Source organism: Taeniopygia guttata, chromosome 9 (assembly GCF_048771995.1).
Source record: "Taeniopygia guttata chromosome 9, bTaeGut7.mat, whole genome shotgun sequence".
Taxonomy (NCBI): Eukaryota; Metazoa; Chordata; class Aves; order Passeriformes; family Estrildidae; genus Taeniopygia; species Taeniopygia guttata.
This window is the reverse complement of record NC_133034.1, coordinates 8,951,714-8,974,504: the sequence shown is the minus strand read 5'-3', so window position 1 is coordinate 8,974,504 and position 22,791 is coordinate 8,951,714. Positions and strand designations below refer to the sequence as shown.

The 22,791-nt window shown below is 42.5% G+C and overlaps 1 protein-coding gene across 1 annotated transcript in view; it reads left to right on the top strand.

Annotated features, from left to right (window-relative positions):
* FARSB (phenylalanyl-tRNA synthetase subunit beta) overlaps nt 1–15,426 on the top strand; it is a 36,066-nt gene extending 20,640 nt beyond the window's left edge. Inside the window, exons 16-17 of the mRNA XM_030280348.4 lie at nt 427–579; nt 15,149–15,426. Of these exons, the coding sequence (XP_030136208.4) occupies nt 427–579; nt 15,149–15,300 (305 nt within the window). The 3' untranslated portion in view covers nt 15,301–15,426. The remainder of the gene's footprint in view (nt 1–426; nt 580–15,148) is intronic.
* The last annotated feature ends 7,365 nt before the right edge of the window (nt 15,427–22,791 follow it).

Here is a 22,791-nt window from a genome sequence, read left to right as displayed (position 1 = left end):
TTCTACAGCTGAGTTCTATAAATATTTAGCATTCCCACCAGCATCATAAGCTTCTCCATGCCTACTAGGTATTTGCATTTTGGCTCGTCTGTTTTACATTTCTTTAGCACTTAGCTTTACACTTGGTACCTGTCATTGCATACAAGATCCTTGAATGCAACGTAGCAACCCTTTTTCCTGCTCAAGGCATAGGGTACTTTAAATCTTTCTTTACATTTCTAACTCTGAGAATCTGGTGGGTTAAAGAAATTCCATTATCTCCTCAGCTACATGACAGTCTGTCAGAGAAGCCATTTTACGTACTTATTTCTCCTTCCAGCCACAAGTGCCTCACAGGACAGCAGAAGAAAAGTGATACAAAAGGCAAGGTTAGTTAGAAGTGTGGTGAAGTTTCCCAGGTAACATAATTGCTTCCTTCTTCTGCAGATGTAGGAGCAAGAAACTACAGACATTTATGTGCTATTTATTACAACAAAAGCCCAGGCTTTGAGATCATCCATGGTTTACTGGACAGAGTCATGCAGGTCCTGGAAGTACCACCAAATGAAGAGAGTGGCTACACCATCAAGGCAGCTGAAGGTAAGGAAGAAAGAACTACAGTCTACAGCAGAGGTGGTTGTGGAAGTTAAATGGTCCCCTACAATCTGAGGAGAATTTTTGGTTGTTCTCAGCAGTACAAACTAAGGGTTAATATCATTATACATGCTGTCATATTGCAGCATGCTGATAGTGAAAAGGCATTGTCTCCATTCACTGATTGTAAAATGGGGTTGCTATCTTTCTGTGAGCTGCCCTGAGTAGCTTAATGTACTTTGTGAGTTTACAGCTTTTTAAGGGAATTTATAATACAGCATATATGCCATGACCTGTTTAATATGATTTAATCTGCTGATGGCAATAGGGTGCACAGGAATTCACTGAACTGATGAATATGCCAGACACCCACTGTATTCTCCTTGGCTAACAAAGCCTGGAAAAGGCAACTTCTTACACTTTAACTTTTGGTTTCTAGCTTTATCTATATATTTTTTTTTAATAGGTACCTTTTATTTATACATTCATGGGAAGATATATGCCTTATATGTATCTTTGATTCAAAGAGCTGCTGTCTTTGAGACTGACCCTGCTGCTTAGATAGTTGTATAACAGCCCTCTTCCTTCTCCATACAGGGTGAGCTGCACATGAATTAAAAATAACATCCTTAAATGCAGAATCTCCTCTGTGTATGTGCATGTAAGAGAGAAAGCAAGCAGGCTGACCTGATTCCTTCATTGCCAGAATACAGGTTGATGGAAGAGAGCAGCAGCAGCAACTCATCTATTCTGCTACCTAAAATACCAGTGTAGAAAATACAGAACAGAAAAGCACGGCCACAGGGATGGCAGCTGTGATTCTCCTTACATGTCATGCAGTGGTGTTCAGAGATATGAGACACTGACTCAAACTGACTCAGCTTGAAGTGCCTGCATTCTGCACTTCCTGGAACAGTGGCACTGACACAGGGTCCCTGGCAGCCTGACCTAACTCTGCTGTTCCTAGAACTGTAATGAAAGCATGTTAGGTGTCTCCCTGTTCTGCAGTGGGCTGCCAGGATGCCAGACAGAACACTGCAGCTAAGTGTTCTTCTGGCACTTCAGTGCACACTGGTGTCAGACATTACTGATGCTTTTTTTGAGAAAGTACTGTTTTGCTCAGTATTATTTGGGCAGACTCTAAATGGGTTTGTTAGAATATTGTTAATAGGATGCCCAGGTTGATCAGAAGACTGTTTAATACAATTAGACTTCTGATTCTAATTCTATCAAGCACAGAACATGTAATAGCAAAGCCTCTTGTTTGGAAGGGGGGGTGTGGTATTTGGGAGTCAGGAAGAGCCCCTGGGAGTTGGGTACTCAGCTGCCATTGAAGTCAAACTGAAATATTCTATTCCTATTCCAAACTCTTCTGTAGCTGGTTTCTGAATAGACGTATCAAGAATTTACTTTAGTACTGAAAGATGTTGGCAAGTGTTTTATATTGTGTTGTAACATGACAGCTGATTTCAAGAAACTGGAAAAAGGCCTCAAAAATAATCCTAACATAGGGAAGAAGTTATTTCTAGATATTAGTGCTGTTCAGTATTCCTGATGCTGTGAGATTTACAATGCTCACTCAAAATCCCTGCATTCCCATGACATTACTCCACGACACATTTAGTGCAGAGGGTGGATTATGCCTTGTCATGTGCAATATATTACAAGCAGTTTGTGGGTTTTGGTTTAAAAAAAAAATATATATACTGCTTTCTGTTTTAGCAGTGATTCAGAAACTCTCCTGGGATGGCACGTGGATTCCTTGCAGTTGTCTTGACATTGGAATTTAACCTTGCTATCAATGCACATGGCTGATACTCTGGTGCCATAGCAAATGCAGTGTCACTCCACCAGCTTAGCTTGAGACCTTCACTGCAGAGATGGTTGGAAGTCAGTAATTTGGAGAATTTTGTTTTGGTTTTTTAGTGGCTGGTTTGCTTATTTGTTTGTTATTTTTGGTTTCTTAAAGTTGCTTCACAATTTGTCAATTAGGCATGTGTGAGAGAGATGCCAGCAGATGATGGAGTAAGGTAACTGCTCAGAGAAAGAAAGAGACCCTGTAACATCTTAAAGAGACCTCAGGATACTGAAATAATTCGTAAGAGCAGTGCCAGTTACTTCAGAGGTTTGAAACTAGGACATTACACATGGCACAGATTTTTAGAGGCATCTGCACGAAGCTGTTTTATTGCCTGTGCCAAATTACAAATTTATACAGTGAGAAATAGATTTATCCTAGGGCTCTGATTTAGAGGTATTGTCTCTGTCCATAATCTTAAACAAAGCTTGAGACCAGTAAGCAACACAGTGTAAAGGTAGGGTTTAGGCCAGTTGTTTTTACTCCTTGTGTAACTTTTTAAATAGTAGATAGATTAAAATAGTTCCACTGATTATTGAAAAACAATACAGGGAATAAAATCTAGCTTTAAATGAGCAGCAGAGAACCGATAGAGATGTGTTGGGCACATATTTGACACTTTTCCAAGTTCCCTCTGGAAAACGAAATGCCTGTGCTCCGGTCCTGCATGGTCCATATGTGCAGCGATGGATATTTGAGCTCCTTCTGTTCTGCCAACACCTCAGTGCCCTGTGATTTGACCTCAAGGTCAGAGTGGTTTTGCCTCTCTAGCAACACCTGGGAAAAAAAGTACAGATGCTAGAAAATATGGGTGAAATTGTGATGTTCCCCTGGCCTTTGCACTGTGCTTTGGTGTAATCTGAGCTAGTTAATAAATGGAGAAGAGCTGCTTAGAGCAGCCTTAAGGAAGAGAGGCTTTTGACCAACTGAATTTGAGGATTTCAACATACATTTGATACTCAATGCCTTCCACTTTTAAGAAAGTTACTAATGGAACCTTCTTATTGCCACTAAACAAAATTAAAGTTCTAAGGTCAATAGTCTGAAATACTCCCCATTTCTTTAAAATGCACAAAATTAACTTTTTGACAGTGAATCCTACTAGCCTAGAAATGCATTCTGGATTTTCTCTTTCTTTTACAGCATAGGCATCCATATCAAATATAGATGGGAAAAATATGATCAATCCTCAAACTTGTATGTGTTCCATAATAAAAAAAAAATATTAAATTTTTGAGATTTAACCATTCCACACCATTAATAAAATATAAGTGTGGATGTGTATGATTAGAAGGTAAGCAATTTTTTAAATATAAAATTACAGATAGAGACATTTATATGTTTTCAGGTAATTTCATAAAACTATTTAATTTTTAGTTCACTTTTATTGGTTTCAATTCCCTTGAACTGAAAACTAGAGACATTATTATATTGGAAGATATTCTTAATTTCAAGTTTTATTCAGGAATGGATGTGTTTTCTGCAATATTTTAGTGATCTTGTGCTTTTGCAAGACCATCTGAGGTGACAGTTTTCTTCCAGAGATCAGGACAACAATCACAGGAGGTGATGTTAATCATGGGGTTTGGGTCCATAGTAAAGCCTTACTTAGGCTGAAAAGAATAAAGAAGGGCTTAGGAAATCCTGACAGTGGATTATGTATCACAGCCTTCAAAGGAGTGGTGTGAAGTGGAAGGTGTAATTATCTTCATTCCTAATGTAACATTTAAGAGTCCCTTATTTAAGGAAGAAATCCCTGGTTTGGCAGTACCTTACAGGAGTCTCCATACTTTGCACATGGAATTTAAGTAAGCACAGACTGTTTGAAAAGGGAAGGTAATATCCCTGTTTTATCAAAATGAAATGACAGGTTCACAGAAAATGTTACAGATAATTTGTGCATGGCTGCTGCTCCCCTGTCTGCCCCAGTGTCCTCCATGACAAAGCTGAAATAGCAATCTCATAAAAACAAGCAACTCCTAAAGAGAATCAGCTTGTGATAGGAACTTCCTTTTTCTACGGTATTGATTCTCGGGGATTTCAGCTACCTCTTGAATTTATTAATGTTTTGGTTTTTTTTAACTAAATGTTCATGCCATTCATTCTTTTAAGGTAATGATCAACTTAGCAAAGCTGGCAGGTCAGCCTGTTTGTGTTCAGTGTGAAATGTGTACACAATAAATGCATACTAACTCTTGCTTCATTCAGTAACTGGCAGTTGTCTTAAAAAAAAACAAAACAACAAAACAGAAGTTGTACTCCCTTCTTTTTACTGCCCTTATTTAATTAAATGAAAGGTGTGGTGAAGTGTAGAAAATTTTAATTCCACAGTAAATCATAGTAATAGCTTCCCATTTAGTAAGGTTCAGCTGTGAAATTAGAGGTGTAATAGTTATCTCCATAACTAAGAACATCAATAAACATTGGCTTTTATAGTAATAATTACACAATAAACAACTTTAAAAGATGATTTAGACCATGAACCTCAATTCACAAGACAAGAGAAGGGAAGTCTGGGACTAATTCCAAGTTAGAGGTATGGAATTGAACTGCAGCATCTATCTCTAGTGATCAGCTTAAATTGGAAGACTGAGCTGTATGCAGATGTTTAGTCCCTCTATTGAGCTTGGCATTATTAATACCTGCTTTATTTTAAGAAATTGTAGCTTGATTGCTCTTAATGGCAATCCTGGCCTTTCAGCTGCCTGTCTTGGCAACCATTGCATTGGTCACAAATGTCAATAATTGTCTATTTACTCATAGATAACTAAAGGAAATGTGCCAATTTTACCAGGTCTCCATATATCATTTCTGACATACTGGGAGGTATCAGACAATTCTTAATCCACTTAACTGGCATTCTTACAGGTGCCATTGTATAGTCTTTCAAATTACAAGTTTGTGGATAATCACATTTGTTTGAAAACATCCATTCTTAATAAAACACATCAGCTAGTAATTCACTGTATTTCACTCCTGCTAGTTTAACTTTTGCCAGTTCTCCACAATTTTTTTTAATACCAAAGATCAACTTAGATCACCCACCTTGGAATACTGCCACCACATTAACATTTTTCTAGTACTGCTGAATTTCCAGTATTGGAACTCCAAGCTAACAGGAGCATGCAGGATATTTGCTCTGAGAATTGCACCACAATTCTGATGCCCGAGACTCCTGGTGCTTTGGAAACATCCTAATCCTGGTAGGTGTAACCAGACATATTCCTCATTGTTTCAGTGGACTGGACAACACTTCACTCTACTCAATACCTCCCCCCTCACCCTAGATGAAAACAAACATACATTAAAAACTTATTACACTTCTGTATCTTTAGCCAGTCATGTTAGTAAATCAAAGTTCTTTACCTGCAATTTGTTTCCAATATTCTTAAGTCTTTTTTAAATGCTGTCTTTACTGCAGCCAGTAATCAATCTTTCCTATTTTTTCAGTTCCTTGATGAATTTCAACCACTATTAGTAATCACATTTTCTGAAGTGCAAATTATTTCTCTCATTTTTGTCTCTAAGGAACTTCCTGGTTTTTGACCACATTCATTTCAGCACTAAATTTGCATAGAGTTTTGGACAAAAACATTGTTCTTTTTTATTATGAAACTGCTAGTACTCATTTATCAAATAAATTGTTCTTGAAGATCTTCCACTGTTTCTCTGTTTAGTCCCCTCCCTACCTCCCAGGCAGCTTAATGAACTAATAGTGAGAGGTAAGAATAGGTGCTTTTTTTTTAAATCTGACTCATTTTAGTACTTTTTAATGTGTTACCCTAATTCTGCAAGAGGTTTCAGAAGCACCAGCAGTGATCATTAAAATGGCTTGATTATAAATCATCTCACAAACTTGGATGTTTGTCACAAGCTCTTGTTGCTTTTCCAGTGTTGGCCACTACTTTGAGATCTGATTAATTTCTCATCCTTTTCTCTCAATTTTTCTGTAGTATCAAGGGAACTTAGTTACATGAAGAACAACCACTCAATATTGCATTAAATTATCTAATAAAGTAGGTGTGGCTGCTCACTTAATATCCCTTTAATTGTCTATTATCTCTGGTGTCTCTCTCCTTTCTGTAATACAGGTCTTCAGATTTATAGGAACTAAATCCCTATAAATTTGTGCCAAGCTTATTTCTGTTCTATCAAGTATCTTCCCACTCTGGAGTTAATGCCTCAAATTTGAGTTTAACTGTATTAATACCCAGGGAGGTACCCAGGAAAGATATGAAACAGGAGGGTTGCCTATATTATTGATGTAGCCAAAGTGAGAGTCTACAGTGTTTGGAGTATCTCCAGATAAATCTGGTTTATCAAAATTTGGCAGCACACTGGCACTGGACACCTCAGAGGTGACTTGCTGTTGGAAGTGATGCTGGTAGGCCAAGCAGCACAGAATTTGTGGCAAAACCCAGAGTTTGATTTTAGAAATAGGCCTCATTTTTTTAGCTTTGTGTTATACTGTTGATTTTTAATATGAAAAAGAGGCTCTCAGAGATGAGTTTGAAAAGGGTTTTTTCCTTTCCTGTGGTCATTTCAGCTCCTCTCTGAAACTTCTTGAATGTCCCTTCAAGCATCAGCCCTTATCCCCTAAAAGGTGTGTGAGTTAAAGTACATTATTTTAGCACAGCATGGGATAATAAAAGGTTTGACAGGCTTAGACTTCTTAGTCTTTTAAACTTTCATCACCAAATTATGTTTGACACACTTTTTTCCCCCATATATGAAATAAGAGAAATTCAATTACAGAACAAAGAAAGTATTAGTCTCTCAAATCCAGAAGATTATTTTAGAAGATAAACTCTTTTTTAATTGACTAATTTAGAACTATGTGTCCTGTAGTGGGAGAGGGATAAAAAATCTATGGCAACTGCAAAAACACTGAGGAAAGGTGTCAAGTCAATTTGGGAAGAGACAGAATAGGCAGAAGCCATCTTCTACTGTCAAGCTGTCTTCTAGTGCCTCTTTTTGCAAGCATTAACTATGAAAGATTACAATATTTTTCTTCCCATTGCATTTAATTCTGACAGGTTAGGCATGCTCCAAGGAGTAGTAATGTTTCTCCTGACAGTTAAGGGTTTTCATTTTGATCAGTTTTTGCTAGCCAGAACCATCTAAAGCATTTGTGTTCCTTGAGCTCAAGATGGCAATGTCTTCTCCCTGACAACTCTTTGCTCTTCTGCTATTCCTTTACTGGAGAGGCGTCTTCAGAGTTTAATTCCTTTGGTTTTGCCCCCCAAAGGCAACTATCTTTTTTAATCACATATCATAACAAGTCTTAACAGATAAAAGTCTTCCTTGCATCAAGAATTTTAAATGTCTGACACAGCTTTGCATTGTATAATTATAGATTTAGGTAGTTTCCAACGTTTTACATTTTTAAATAAAGAATTATTTCTTAATCATCAACTATATTTTCAATATTACAAAGCCTTCTTTACAAAAGAAATTATTCATTTGGATGCACTAGCAGAAAGAGCAGGAATAGTACAGCTCCTTTCTCAGGGTGAAGTTCTGGCTTCTCTGAAGAAATGCTACATTTGCCCATCCCTACAGCTCCATCTTTCAATTCCATTCTCATCTGCTCAGCCTGCAGTGGCTGGAGGCAGACTGAGCATGCATCTCCTTTCATTTTCACCACCATACTGATATTAATGTCACCAAATATGAACATGTCGATTTTATACTTCATGGTTTAGCAGTTCTTCAGTCTGGTGTGATTTTTCAACTTTGATATGAAGCCAGAGGGGTGGTGCTTCAAATCTAATCTTCCTTTTTTTTTCTTTTTATTTTTGTAGTAACATTTTAAACATGAATTTGCAAGATACTGGCTCAAATGTTTAGATCAGTGTGAAGACAGGCTTTAAAGCTACCTGTTGCCCATGGTGGAGGAACTGACTTTATCTTTGCTTGTGTTAGAAATGAGCAGATACACAGAGAAATGCTGAGCTCGCCCTCAGCTCAGGCATTTCTGTTCCTGCTGGAGCCACTGTGTGCTTCAGCCACGAGGCATTGCTTTGCAACACAAGCCTTAGTGCTAAAACTAAGTGATGAACAGTTCCAGTGACTGCTGAGATTCATTGTTTAAGGATGTATTATTCCATGCCAGTTTGTCAAGTTGTTTTCTGAAAGGCATGAAATGGGGGAGCTGTGAAAGCACAACATGAGGTGGCTCTTGGTTATCTCAGTGGAGTCACTGGGAGAGAAGGGCAGCTTGGTCTAGGACAGGAGTGATTAAACAACTTGCAAACCAAATGTGACACACTAAAGTAGGCTTGCAGCCTGGCTTAGTGCTGGTTCTTGTTATTCTCTAGTGCCTGTATGAAAGCAGAGCCTAACAAGCTAAAACCTGCTGCCTTGCTGTGCACACAGAGTGTGCTATATCCCCTGCCAGAAAGCATATGGCTTATTGTATCCTAGTTTCTGACAGATTCTGTTGTTTGCGAGGATGAATCATTCCTTCAGATATCCAAAGAGTGATAAAAGCACTCATGGGACACAGATAAACTAAGTTTTTTAATATTCAAAGCTTTGTGTTATCTAACTCAAGTGAAATAGCAAAACCTCTTTTTTAAAAAAAAGTGAGCTTTATTTGGGATTAGGAATTCCCTAGCTTTATAGACAAAGTAGCTGTGACATAATATCAGCTTAGGCTGTGACTTTTAGACAAAGTATAATGTTTCAGATAAATGTGGATAAATCAGATAAACCAGCCTAATAGCAAAGATTAGCTGTGTAATGGTAACTCTGCAAAGCAACTAAACTCCAGTGGGGAGTTGCTGTTTCTCACAACTGCCCCACAAAGGCAAATTTTTGAGTGTTATACACAAATACTGATTTCTAGAGAAATATATGGAATTTGATAGATTTCTTTCTAGATTTTTTACTTTTTTTTTTCTGCATGCAGCGTTTAATAAGAGACCCCCAAATATCTGCATTCCTTGGCCTCAGCATCCACCCAAGTATACCTTCCATTAGGAAAGGCAGGAACACAATGATTTTACCCAGATAATTTTAAGTGTGTGATGCTAACACAGGTGAATAAAGAGGTGCCTCAAACCTACTGCATTCTTGAACCACTTTCTGACACCCAGCAACACCAAACAACCTCTGTTAAAGCTCCTGGGACATTCCATAGCAAGAAGGAAAAACAATTCCAGCTTATAGGGTTGTATATGAGGGTTTTTATGGAATAGAAGAGTTAGTTTTCCTCACACCCTCCCTGAAATACAAATTAATAAGAACTCAGCCATTGACTTAGTTGTAATAAGAGAAGATGATTTACTGACTGACCACTGCAAATCTGTGGATGATTCTCTGTGTTCCCAGCCTTATTGTCTGCACAAGGACTCTAATCCTGGACTCTATTTTTGGATATCCGGTGTAGCAGTCCAGGTAAATAATTGATTGTCACTTTACCCTGTTCTGCTGTGCCCTGTATGAGGCGGCTTTTGGAAAAACAGAGGAAGAGATCAGAATGGAAGATGCCCTTTAGACAAGGACATATTCATTCACATCACACAGATACTGATTCTGTGATTTTTGTCAAGTGTTATTTATTTTCTTGAGAGGGGTAATTAAGGCGCATGCCTTAAATTTAATTGTACTAATTTGAATTTCCTGGTGTGTCACTACAATTAGGTGTGATCTGGGGGAAATGGCAATTGTTCTGTCACAGCTTTAGTAAGGACTTACAAATCAAGAGATTAAAGTTGACAAATATCCAACTGATCCCAAAGTATGTTTTTTCTGGGCTTGAGAATATAAGGGAGAAGAACTGCTGACAATGTGCAACTTATGAGAACAGTTGGTCTCTCAGTATGTTCCAAAGATTATGGGAGATTTGAGATGTCTGTGATTTTAAGAATTAGCTGAAGGTAAATCATTCCATGACAAGATCTGTTTTGAGGTTGCTGTTGGTTTCCATAAGGTTCTGGGAGCCTTTCTGTGCTGTGTTTATGGGCAGAAAGAGTGGGGCTGCCTTTTAACACAGGGGGCTGACAGTGCCCCCTGACTCTGCATTTGATTTGCATTATCTGCCAAAAGAAGGAAATCGTCAAAAGTGTGAAGAACTTGGTCCTAAAACCAATCTAACCTCACAAAACTAAATTCCATCCACTGTAGCACAGGCAAAATACTTCCCCAGGTGAGTTGGGGTGAGGTAGTGAAAGGGCAGCTGGAGTCACTAAAGGGAGGAGAATTAAGATGAAAGACCACTGGGGCCAGATAAGCTCTGCTCTGTTACCTTCTTAAGCTTCAGCTTCCAGTGTTCCTTCAAATTACAGGAAAAAACAAGTCGGTTTGAAGGCTTAGTGCAACTGCAGGCCTATAATACAGCTTTAATCTATTTCTTTTTGAAAGGAAGGGAGAGTAAGGTAGAGAAAAGAAACTGTCCAAGGTGTTTGACAACAAAGAGTGCAGGGAACTTGGAGCTCTTTGAGGGTCAATTAGCCAGAAAATGTGCTAAAGACTACATGCTCTGTTGGATTATTGGCCAAAGAATTACCCCAAAGCAATCAAAGTGGCCCTGTTGCCTGAATACAGAAAGGCAATTACGGATTTTGAGGACATGCTACAGAAGCTTTAATTAAAGGTATTACTTCTACATCACTGAACATTAGAAATTAAATTCTTACTTGCAGCCACGAGAAGTAGCTTTTGTCTTCCCCTTGCGTGTAGTGTGTCAGCAGAAGACAGGGCTGGCTTTGGCATCCCTTCTTTAGGAAGGTGTATTGGATTTCACCCCACCCCTTCTCCTAACTACCACTTACACACCTGACATATTAAGAGGTGGATTTCCACTGCTACACCTTCAGGCTTCCTCTGGCATTGTCTGGGTCTCTACCAGCAAGGACAATACAATCTCTGACAAGATTTCAAGGTGAAGTTTATTAAAGTTTGTGCGCAGAGCAGAAAGGATTTACTATGTCAAGAGGGATAAATCTGTTACCCTTAAAACAGAAGTTACAGTAAACTACAATTTTTAAATGAATTTTGACTCTCAATGTAGTTGATGGTACAACCAACCAGTTGCAGCTACAAGAGCAGCCTGTCAGGATAATTGCACCAGCAGCAATCACAATCTCTTCCTAACACACCTGCTCAGAGTGGGGCCTCCAGGTGTGATTTTGTGCCTCCCTAACCAGGGACAGTTTCTTGGGGACAGCCATGCTCTTCACAACCATGCTATTCTTGGATGATACTGCATAGACAGGCAGGACACACTATGGTGAACTCCTGCTCAAAAGCTGCAGGTCACAGCTGCCAGTGATTCTGGAAAACCTCCTTTGGGAACACTTTGATGAAGCTTTAGAGTGCTGGGCTTTAGCTTCTGGTGTGACTTACACAAAGAAAGTAACAGTGTGTGCATTTTTTGCTGATTTCCCATGTGTGCAAGTAGCTTCAGCACATCTCTTTCATACAGCCTTGACTCTCACGCTGAAGCTTCTACTTTACTTCAAGAGTTGAAGTCACACAACACTGCCCAGTCCATAACACAAGCTTTGTTAGAAACCCTAGCCATCATTGCTATTTACTTGATAATACCAGAAACACACAAATTAGGATGAAAAGAGTCCTTACCTTTGTTTCCTGGTTATTTTGATGATCCTCCTGGTTTGCTGCCCTGCTCCATGGGTTTCTCAGGTCCTCCTGCAGCCTGTGTGTTGCCTGAGCACAGCAGGTTCCTCTAGCTCAGGTCTCCTTTTGTGCTTGTGGTTGGTCAAAGCTCTCCCCCAGCTGCAAATGGTTGTTTCTCTTTCCCCCCTTTCTGCTCAGGTTTTTCATGTTTCTTCTGAGGTTTTTTTTTTTTTTCCCTTCTCTGAATTTTTTCACCTGGACTTTACATTTGCTCCAAATTCTAGTTCCATGGCAGAGGCGCATGGAGCACCCAGTCCAATGCATGAGGCAACCTCCTTCCCTTACCACCTGTGTGGTCAGAGGAAGAGTCACTAAGATGAGGAAGGCTTTAGAGCCCCCCTGAGGGATGCAGTCTGGAGGCCCTTTTGGCAGGCAGGAATATACTTTGAAGCATTCTGTAGTGCAGCCAATTACCATAATAATGGTTCCATTATGAACCAGAGTTCATAAACTCTCTGTAAACCTGTTTCTCAGCTCATGTTTCTTTGGTGCAAGAGCCATGTGTTGGCTGGACAGATGGGGGCTCTAAAGTTTTTAACAGGTTCCTTCATTTTTATTTGCTTATTGTCTGATCTTTTCCAGCCACAGAATTGTGCCCTGCAACTGCCATGTCTGCAGAGCATGGGGCACACTGGTGACTGCCCTGTAAAGCAGCCAGCATTTCAGGGTCAGCTTAACTAGAAATTGAGATGTTGTTTGAAGATCCTATTTCCTGTACTTTGGGGACCTAAATGTTCCCCCTTGATATTAATTATATATTTCCCTCTTTGCTGCAAGGAAGTGCAAAGAAAAGTAACATCATGGTCCAGCATCAGTTGCTGCATGAGGTGGAAAATTCTGCTCAGTTTCTAACCCATGGCCTGGAGCAGCATGTTTGGAACTCACTGGGACTGGGAGACCAACAACTGGTGATGGATAGCAGAGCATTTGTTGTGTATGAAAACAGCGTTGTCTCACACAATGGGAAGTGGCACAGATCTGGGAAGCTGCCCTTGTTAGATTGAGTACAGTATTATTTTAGACCCCATCAGATAGCTACAACAAGTTTAAAAATAATTTTGTCTCATGACATAACTGGCTCTAGATGTGCAAGAAGATAAAATAACTTTCCCAAGACTACACAGAAGGAAGCTCAGAAGAACAGACAAGTCAGACTCAATTTTTAATTGACCCTATTGTCAAAGCTCTTTTTTTCCTATAGATTTATAGAGGGGTACCACACCAACACTATGAACTGCTTGGCTCTTGCTCTTGTGCCAGCTCAAGCTTACAGTCAAGTGTCTAAAAGAAAGTCTCTGTTTGCTGCTCATATCTTTGGTACAATACCAGCATTATTTACAAATAGGAAAGCCTTTACCACGAAGTAAAAGCCAACTTTATTTTTAGGTTATGTTTTCACCCACAATCTGCAGAGTGATCTGTATGTGTGACATTTGACTCTTTTCTAAATTTGTTTCATCTTATTTTGAATAGTGCAGCCTGGCAGTGGCAAGTGACTCTTTGGCTGGAGTCATGTGCCAGTAGCATCCAGGGTGAGGTAATGTCACTGTTGTACATCCAGTGTAAGTAGTCAATTTGTGCTTGTAGCTAAGACTGGAACTGGATGATTTAAAATACTCTGCTTCTGGATATTTTAAAAACAGCCTTTAAGCAATGTTACTGTGGTCATATATTACTGTGGTCAGATTTCAAAAGGTGACCAAAATTGAAGTGGACATTGAAGTTAATTTGCACTTGCAACAACTCTGGAAAGAAAAAGATCTAATTGCTGTTCTTGTAGCTGCAAGTTACAACTGCAAACCTCACAGGAGACACTTCTTAAATGAATTATTTCCACTGGAGAGCTAACAGAGAATATCTCTGGGCTTGACCACCAGTGATCAGAGTATCATGAAAATGCTCCTGAGGTTTGAGGTTCATTTGGACATTATTGCCTTTTTAAGTAGCTCCTTGTACACACAGTAAAATGTCCTGGGCTGATCCTGAACCTTAAGTAGCATTTGGTGGAACCAGAGAGTAAGTTGCTGTTGGGAAATTCTTGTGATCCTTTTGCAGAGGACACTGAAGGCAACAGCATTAAAAACAGGGTGGAAGAGCTTTCGGAGGATTCAGAATATGTAGGATTCAGTGGCCTTGTTTCATCCTCTCCCCTTCCCCTGGATGTCACAGCAGTGCCAGCAGCACTGCTCACGGGATGTCCCACACACCGTGCCTTGCTTCCACACACTCATTTGGAAAAAGGTGCTTTCAGAAGGAGCAACTGGCTGGTCTGGTGTGGGTTTGTCTTTTAGAAGGACTGTCAGGTAAAAATGCCACTCACCTCAGGACAGAGGCCAAAAACATGCACGTTTAATTGCAATAGACAATCTTGAACATAGTGCTGGTAGAGCCACCACACACAGGGAAGTTCCTGGGTAGGAAAGTCTTTCCATGAAAAAGTCTGCACAGCTGCTCCAAGTTCTTCATGGCAAATCTAACTACTTTTTTAGGAAGAAACTTCCATGTAGCATTTAAAAATTGGGACCTGGTTGGAGATAAGAGGAAGATGATCTGTGGCTTTCTTTGAGTGTTCATTGTTTCACAGTTTTATGATGTACAGAAAAATGCTTAAAAAGTTCTTCCCCAGCTGAGGAATGCAGGTTGTTTTTAATTATGTGACAGGCAAACAAGGGTGACATGCCTGCTTACCCTTTATATGACAGCAAGCTTTATTTCTTTAAACAGACTAAGGTGGGAGACTTTCAGATGTTAAATAGCCTAAAGGCTGCAAAAGTTCTTCATTTCAGTAGCCCTCTGACTCAACTGTGCTAATTTCTATTGCAGGAGGAACTTAGTCAAAACAATTGGAGTGTGAAAAATGCCCACGCTTTGGGCTTTACATTTTATTTTTAACTCACTGTTTTCTCATTCCCTATCAAACATGACAACTCTTAATGCAAGAATGTGAGAGCCCCTTCTGAGCATCTCAGCACAGAGAACCATTTAATACTGAAAGCTTTGTTCCGCATGTTAAATGCCTATTGACTCCTCCGGCCCAAAGAAATATTGATTTTTCTCTCACTTTCTTTACAGGCACTGCTTTCTTTCCTGGTCGCTGTGCTGAGGTCTTTGCCAAAGGTCAAAGCATTGGGAAACTTGGAGTCGTACACCCTGATGTTATCACCAAGTTTGAGCTCACCATGCCTTGCTCTGTCCTGGAGATCAACATTGAGCCCTTCGTGTGAAGACGCGACTTTTATCTGCGACAGCCGTCCGCTGTCACACGCAGCACCCTCTCCTCTTGTCTGCCTCCCAGGGGACATCCACTTCTGCTTTTATGTTCCAATAAACAGAAAAACAGATAAACCAGATCCTGTCTCCCTGAGTAAATGTGTTTTTTGCAGTGCAATCTGGCTGGCTTCTGCAGGGAAGGAATGTGGGATCTCAGACAAGGCTGTGCCCTCAATGCTTTCAAAGGGCAGAGGGGAAGAAACAAGTTGGGTCAAAGCCCAGTGTTTTACAAGAGAAATGTAATGGCAGAGCACATGATTAGTTTTCAAAATCAGAAATGTTCCACAGACACAGCTTCATACTGTAACTGATTATGGCTGCATAACAGGAATCTCATTCTTTTCTTACTGCATGAAATAAGATAATTGATTAGAGCAAATGTTGAGTGAATGTGAGCAGAACTAAGGAGTTGAGCTTTTATTCTATACGGTTGTCATGTGCTCATCAATGGCTGGGGGAGGAAAATAAACTTGTTTCATGAAAACCAGAGCTATTTTGTAAGCAAGATGTGTGTAATATCTGCTTGCCTGCTCCAGACATAACTGTTGGTCCTTTATCATTCTAAATTCAGAAAGGGGAGGGGGTGGAATTAAATTTTTTGCATTGTTGATGTCAGCCTAGCGGTTTTTGAAGCTCCAAACCAAATGGGGAAGTGCATTTAAGAGCATATGACAGTGGTGTTTTGCATGAGTAGCAGAGAACTATCAAAGCCTTTGTCTGCCTGAGGCTGGTGTGTTTGTCTGCAGAAGTGAGCGTGGGCCCACTGCACTCCCAGCCCCACCAGGGCTTTCTGGACCCCAGCTGTGCAGCAGGACCATGCAGCTTTTGGGCAGGGTTACTTTTCCGGCAGCTCTACCCCTGCCAGTACATGAGAACCTCTCATGGGTCAGGCTTTTCCTTCTAGGTGGCATTCTGGCAGCAGTTGTGTCACAGCTCGGTGCATTGTGCCTCTGCTCTCTCTGAAACTGAGAAGCTCCATCCAGCATAGCGATGCCCAATCCTGCCTTTCCAAGTGGGTGGTCAGCTCAGTCCACTGAAGCAGCTCTTGCCTGGCAGCCTTGTGGAGCTGGCTGTCCCTCCTTTGCAATATTATAGCCATTGCTAATGCTGCAGGGCAACAACAGCCAGTGCTTTGTGCTAGGCCGATGCACTGCGGCTCCTTTCTGCTGCGAGGGCCAGGAGTGGCCTGCCCAGGAGTGGCCTGCCCAGGAGTGCCCATCGGGGAAGGGTGTTCCAGTGGCTGCCCACCGAGCTGAGATGTGCAGTGTGAGGTAAACTCAGAGTCCCACGAGCTGCACAGACCCCTGCCACTGGGCCCACGAGGGCTTTTCAATGGCAGCCCCATCAATAATCTCAACAGGTGGGAAGGCAACAGGCAAGGCTTTTTGGTGCAAGTGATAATCCAGTATGAAATATGCACTACAGTTACCCATCTGGAAACCCTCCGGTTCCCCTCAGATGGAAGTGTAGATTTTAATTATCTCTGCATGACAGACGTGAAATGAGAACAGAGCTGTTGCCATACGTTGCACGGCCGACTGCGGTGCCCACGGAGAGTGAGAAAACTGCAGCTCACATTTTAAACCTCCCCGGGGATTCGGCAGCCTGGCCTTTGCAGGATCTCTCTCTCCGTGATGCCTCCACAACTGGAAGCAGGCAGGCTGGCAGTGTGGGAAGCAATCTGGAACACAGATGGAAAGTATTAACCCCCCCTTGTTTATTGGTGTGTCATGCACGGGGATTAGGACGACAATAAGGCAGATTTGCATTGCAGCAGAGTGCAGGCATATTTGCGTGCACTAAATATATTTCTCTACACAAGATTTTCTGACTCTTTGGGTGTCCCAATTCTCCTGTGAATTTATCTGTCCTTTGAATGTAAAGACAAGATTAAGCTGGGACTAAGGGCTTGAGCTGCAGTGGCATGTGTTGTGAGGCTTTTAGGGATCGCTTCTTTTTCATACTATTTCTCATGCATTGGCAGCTAAATGCTCCAAAACCATGAGCTTTGTCCCAGGTAAGTACCATTACTTGCTAAAAGTAGAGGATGAGAATTGAGAGGAAGGTTAAAAAGCCTCTTCAGAGTCCCTGACCCCTCCAGTTAACTATAGTGCCAGCAGCCTTGCAATGAAATTCAAGCTCTGCTGTAGTGCTGAGCTCAGGATTAACTGTGATTCCTGATGAGTGGGACACTTCATATAAGTCTGGTGTATTTATTGCGAGGCTTTATCTTTCATAGCTCCAAAGCAATTATCTGGTATTTACAGCCTGCTCATAGTGTGTGCAGTACTCGAGGTAGTTATTACAGAGCTTCGTGCTGGAGCCAGCCACTGTGAACACTGAAATTTGCTTTTACCCTTTGCTGTAGCCATGGGCTCTGGCAAAGGAAACCTTTGCTGCTGGTGAGGACTTCTGAGCAGTTTTTAAACATCTTTTGAACTTGGGTCTTCTTTTTAAATAGGAGTTGGAAATGGGATTTTTAACTACTGCTCCTCAGTTATGGATTACTTTTGGCCTGCTCTTGCTCCCTGTGGATACTGGGTCATTGCTGGGGACCTGAACACAAGCAGAAAAGGCTGGGGAGCTGGTGACAGAGAGATCAGAGCTGGTTTAGTGTGCTGTCTGAGCAATTGCTGGGTTCCATTCTGCTGGCCATGTGCTCTGAGCTCTGGGTTTGTCCTTGCTGTGCTTCGGTGGGGATTTTGCAAAGAGCAGGACCCAATACAGCCTGGCTGCAGCTCCCAGGCCCCGCTGCCTGCAGGTTACCCCTGCTATTGCACAAGGGTGTTTATGTAAAGGTGATGCCTGGGACTGTTTCCATCTCCAGGCTGGCACTGTGCTCGCTTGAAATTTAAATCAGCCTTGGTTTGGCAGGTGAGAATGGAACGGGCTGGGCACAAGCGCTGCCAGGAGGCTGCCAGGGGATCATGGCCCGGCACAGGTGACACCTCTGACCGCCCGGTGACCTTGAAACCGATCCTGCTGCCAGGGCGGGGTGGCAGCGGGGTGGCGGGGGTGGCCGGGGGACAGTGGGGAGACAGTGGGAGAGCAGGGAAGCTCTGACAGAAGCAGGAAGCAAGCGAGGGCCTTGCTTTACTTGTGTCTCAGCAGATGTGCAAGATCCCAGCCACTGCCCAGCCACCCTTCCACCCTGTTCAGAGAGGTACCTGTGTTTTCTAACTTCTTGTAGCGCAGTCGAGAAGGTGCAGTCTCAGTTTCACAAAACTGAAACTGAGACTGTTTTCTTCTCTTCCCTAAATTACACCAACTACATGATGAGCTTGCTTGCAATTTTGCATAGGAACTTGAATGGATTAGGAAACTGGGGTCATGACAAAGTTACTGCTGGAAAAATAAGCAGGGAAATTCAGTGCTTGCTGCTTTAACCCTGCCAAAAGGTGCAATATCCATTTGACTTCTGACAGAGTAGCTGGTTCTGCATTGGGGCACCAGCACACAGAGATGCCCCAGGGAGGAGGAAGCCTGGGTCAGCACCAGGTGCCCAGAAAGCGATTTGCAAAGTAAGCTGGGCAGGAGAAGACAGCCTCCAGGCAGGACAGAGTGGACTAAGCTATGGGTGAGGTGCCTGCTCCATCCCTCTTGAGAGCATAATAAAGGCAGCTCAGATTGTCTTGCATCACCCCTCCAGCTGCAAGCAGGCACGGGAGGGAGAGCTGTAGCAGTGGACCAGAACAGACAGCACAGACAGTACTGAGAACACAACAGCCCAGGCTGTGGTACTCTGGAAGTTACCTCCCACTCCATTCACATCAAACACAGTGTTTTACTCTGAAACACAAGTGTGCCTACTCAAGAGGATTCAGCTGGTGCCTTTGTTTTACAAAGTAAAGAACATGGCCAGCAAACCCACCACAAACCTCATTCTCTACCACCACCCTGGAAATGCAGAGGCTTCTGCCCTGCAGGGGTGAAGAGCATTTCCAAAGACAGCAAAGACACGGATTTGTAATGAGAAGCTGGTGCTTCAGCTTAATGAAATACAGAAAGGATGATGTGTCTCACCTTGTCAGAAGACTTGCCTCTCCAAGCCTGGCCCTGCAGGAGTGGCTATGGTCCCGTGAGCATCTCAGGGGCACAGCCTCAGCACAGAGCCCAGCTGTAAGCCCTGCCTAACCCAGCTGGCCCCGATGCTGCAGCATTTGGCTTATCCTGATCAGCTGTGGGCACTTGGAGTGACACTACTTCCAGTGTCACTGAGAGGAGGATGAGGCCCTATCTGGTTTCAAATACACTTTTTGACCCCAAAACCTTGTTAGTCTCCTTAACGAATGCAAAATATTCTGCAGGTAATGGGTTTTCATGCTATCATTCCACAGGCTAAATTGGCTTCCAGTTAACTGTTTAGCTGATTAGAAGCAGATATTGTAGGTGAAGGAGATTCCAGTGCCCCAGCACTAATTACACGCAACTCACTCATTAACATTTGCAAATGTTGTAACAAATAGTCATTAGTAGACTAGTAATCTCTTTTTAAAATGTTTTTTGAAAAGCAGGATCCTTCTGGAGGAGCCAAAGCACGGAGCTAGACTGAGCAGCAGACAAGCAGGACACCTTGGGAAGAGAAGTGGGTGCTTGCACTCGGGAAGCTCTTTTAGCTGGGACTTACTGCCTTTACCTCATCCATTTTCAAGTACCAATAGAGGATGCAAAACAAACAGACAGACAACAAACTCTGCAAAATAGGTTTATTTTAAAATTTGAACCAAATAGAGTTTGCATTTATTGCATGAATCACATGCAGGTGAATACTATAAAAATACCTGTGCAGCATTTATATATAATTTATAAAATCTTCATAGCATAAAATAACTGTGAATCAGAACAGAAATTTTACACATAAAGCTGCATGAATGTCCCTGTCAAATTGTGCCTTTCTTGGGAGTAATTCCAATCCCCAGCTTGAACGCTCATCTTGCTGCCAAGTTTTTTCCCAATTTTGTGACGTGGCCCCTCCGCAGGGCTCCAGTTGTGCACTGCACCTGTGTGTCATGCAGTACTCTCAACACAAGGGGTGTAAAGGTATTTTAAACTTGATGGTAGAGCTTCTGTGGTGTATAGGAGGGAGAGGCTGAGGATGGAACCCCATGGCTGGGGTGGCCCACATCCAGCACTCACTCAGGGGCAGGTGTGAGTGGCCACGTGCCCTGCTGAAAGGCTCGCTGGAGCTGTTTGCATGCACGTGTAAAGTCCACACAACCTGATATAGAACACAGCCTGAGAAAATCTAAAACTGGTTAAAATTTCTGCCTGCATTTCTTCTGGAGATTGGCAACCTGGGTTTGGAGTGGTGCAGCTCTTTCACGTGCATGCCTCGCACTCCTCAGACAGAACCCCCAGCTACAGTTTTGGAATTGATTTTGTTTATCCAGGCAGTCAATGGATGGCAAAGCACCTCCTTTACATTCTTCAGGTTCACTTTTCTCGCAGCCAGGAAGACAAGTGGACATGGTTAGAAAGCTGGCTCTCACTGTTCATTCTGCCAGGCAAGGCACAGGGGCCATGCTTGAAGCTCTGCAGCAATAGCACGGTACATTTTCCTAGCCAAGCAGACCACGTTCACTGCTGTATTTCTCAACAGCTCAGTGGTCCAACAGCTGAAATATATTGTTTTAAATAAGCAGCCTGAGTTATATGCATGCCCTTTCTATGGACACACCTCCCTGCTATTCTACAAGTGTACACACAGTGTTGCAGGATGCATGGAAGACCAACTGCGATGCTGTGCAGCAGCAGAAATGATGGCATCTTATAATTGTCACGCGCTGTAGTCACCAGAGTCACTGCTCAGCTCCTTCCACAACGCAGTTCATGGACTCTACTTGTCACCCCTACATGACAGGAAGGACTTTTTCCTTTCCTCTAGCCAGGGGAATTAAATCGGAGTTAATCAGTTTGAACTCGAGCCTCAGTGCTGTAATAATAACTCTGCTCAGTCGTTTTGTAGGCAAAGGATCTTTTAGTGAAGGCTTTCTTATTAATATCCAAGGAAATTTGCAGCAAATCACATTAAACATTGTGTTGGCTTTTCCTTCTCTTTTACATTTTGGGTTTGTTTTTTCTATTTTACATTGGAATAATGAGTAAAACCACACACAGAACTAGCCTGGTCTGGCAGTGCCATCAGAAGACACTACGAGCTCTGCCCAATGATGGCATTTTGATTTTGGCTGGTCACATGTCCCCCCACTCCACCAGCCACTTTTTCCCTGATGCCCCAAACCTGAGCCCTGCCTTGGCTTGCTGTACTGCTTCAGGAGCGGCCAGGCAGGCAGAGGCACAGCCCTGCTCCCCAACAACCCCAACCCCACAGCAGAACAGCCATTGCTGCTGCCCTGGCAGAGATTTTGGCTGTGAGCCTGTCATATTTAGTTGCCTGGGCAAAGGGTGTCTAATTATGGGACACACAGGGGACACGGTGGGGTCAGTGATTTCTATCCCAAAGTTATCTGTGCACAGCAATTCCCATTACTCCTCCGAGTCAGATATTTCAGGCCAGTTGCTTTGTGTTTCTGTGGCAAGGGCATCGGAGGGGTGGGGGTGGCTATGAGGGTGATTTCTCTCAGAAGGTGCCAGAAGCTTCCCCTGTGTCCAACAGAATCAATGCCAGCTGGCTTCCAGACACATCCACTGCTGGCCAAGGCTGAGCCCATCAGTGACAGTAGCAGCACCTCTGGGATAACAGAGTTTAAGAAGGGAGGAAAAACCTGCACAATTGCAGGCAGAGGAGTGAAGATATGGGAGAGAAACAACTCTGCAGACAGCAAGATCACAGAAGGATGAGGAGGAGGAAGAGGTGCTCTGGGTGCCAGAGCAGAACTCCCCTGCAGCCCATGGTGCAGCCCATGGAGGTCCAATGGGGAGCAGAGATCCACCTGCAATCAGTGGATGACCCCACACTGGAGCAGGGTGATGCCCTAAGAAGGGTTTGAAAACCACCACTGAAACAGGCTCCTGGCAGGACTTCTGATCCCTCAGGGGACCCTTGCTGGATGGAGAACTGCAGACCATGGGAAACTTCACACTGGAGATGTTTCTGAAGAGCTGTCTTCTGTGGGAAGGACCCTATGCTGGAGCAGGGGAGGAGTGTGAGGGGTTCTACCCCTGAGGAGGAAGGAACAGCAACATGTGATGAACTGACTGTAACCTCCAATCCCATCCTCCTGTGATGGTGGACAGGAGGAGCTAGAGACTTCAGGAGGGAAGCTGAGTCTAGAAAGAAGGGAGGGGTAGGTGGAAAGTGGTTGTAATGTTTGTTTTTATTTCTTATTATCCTACTCTGATTAGTTTGATAATAAATTAAACTTATTTCCCCAAGTTGAGTCTGTTTTGCCTGTGACAGTAAAACTGCTGCGTGATCTCTCCCTGCCCTTGTTTTGAGCCGTGATCCTCTCATTATATTTTCTCTCCCTGGAGAGAGAGGAGTG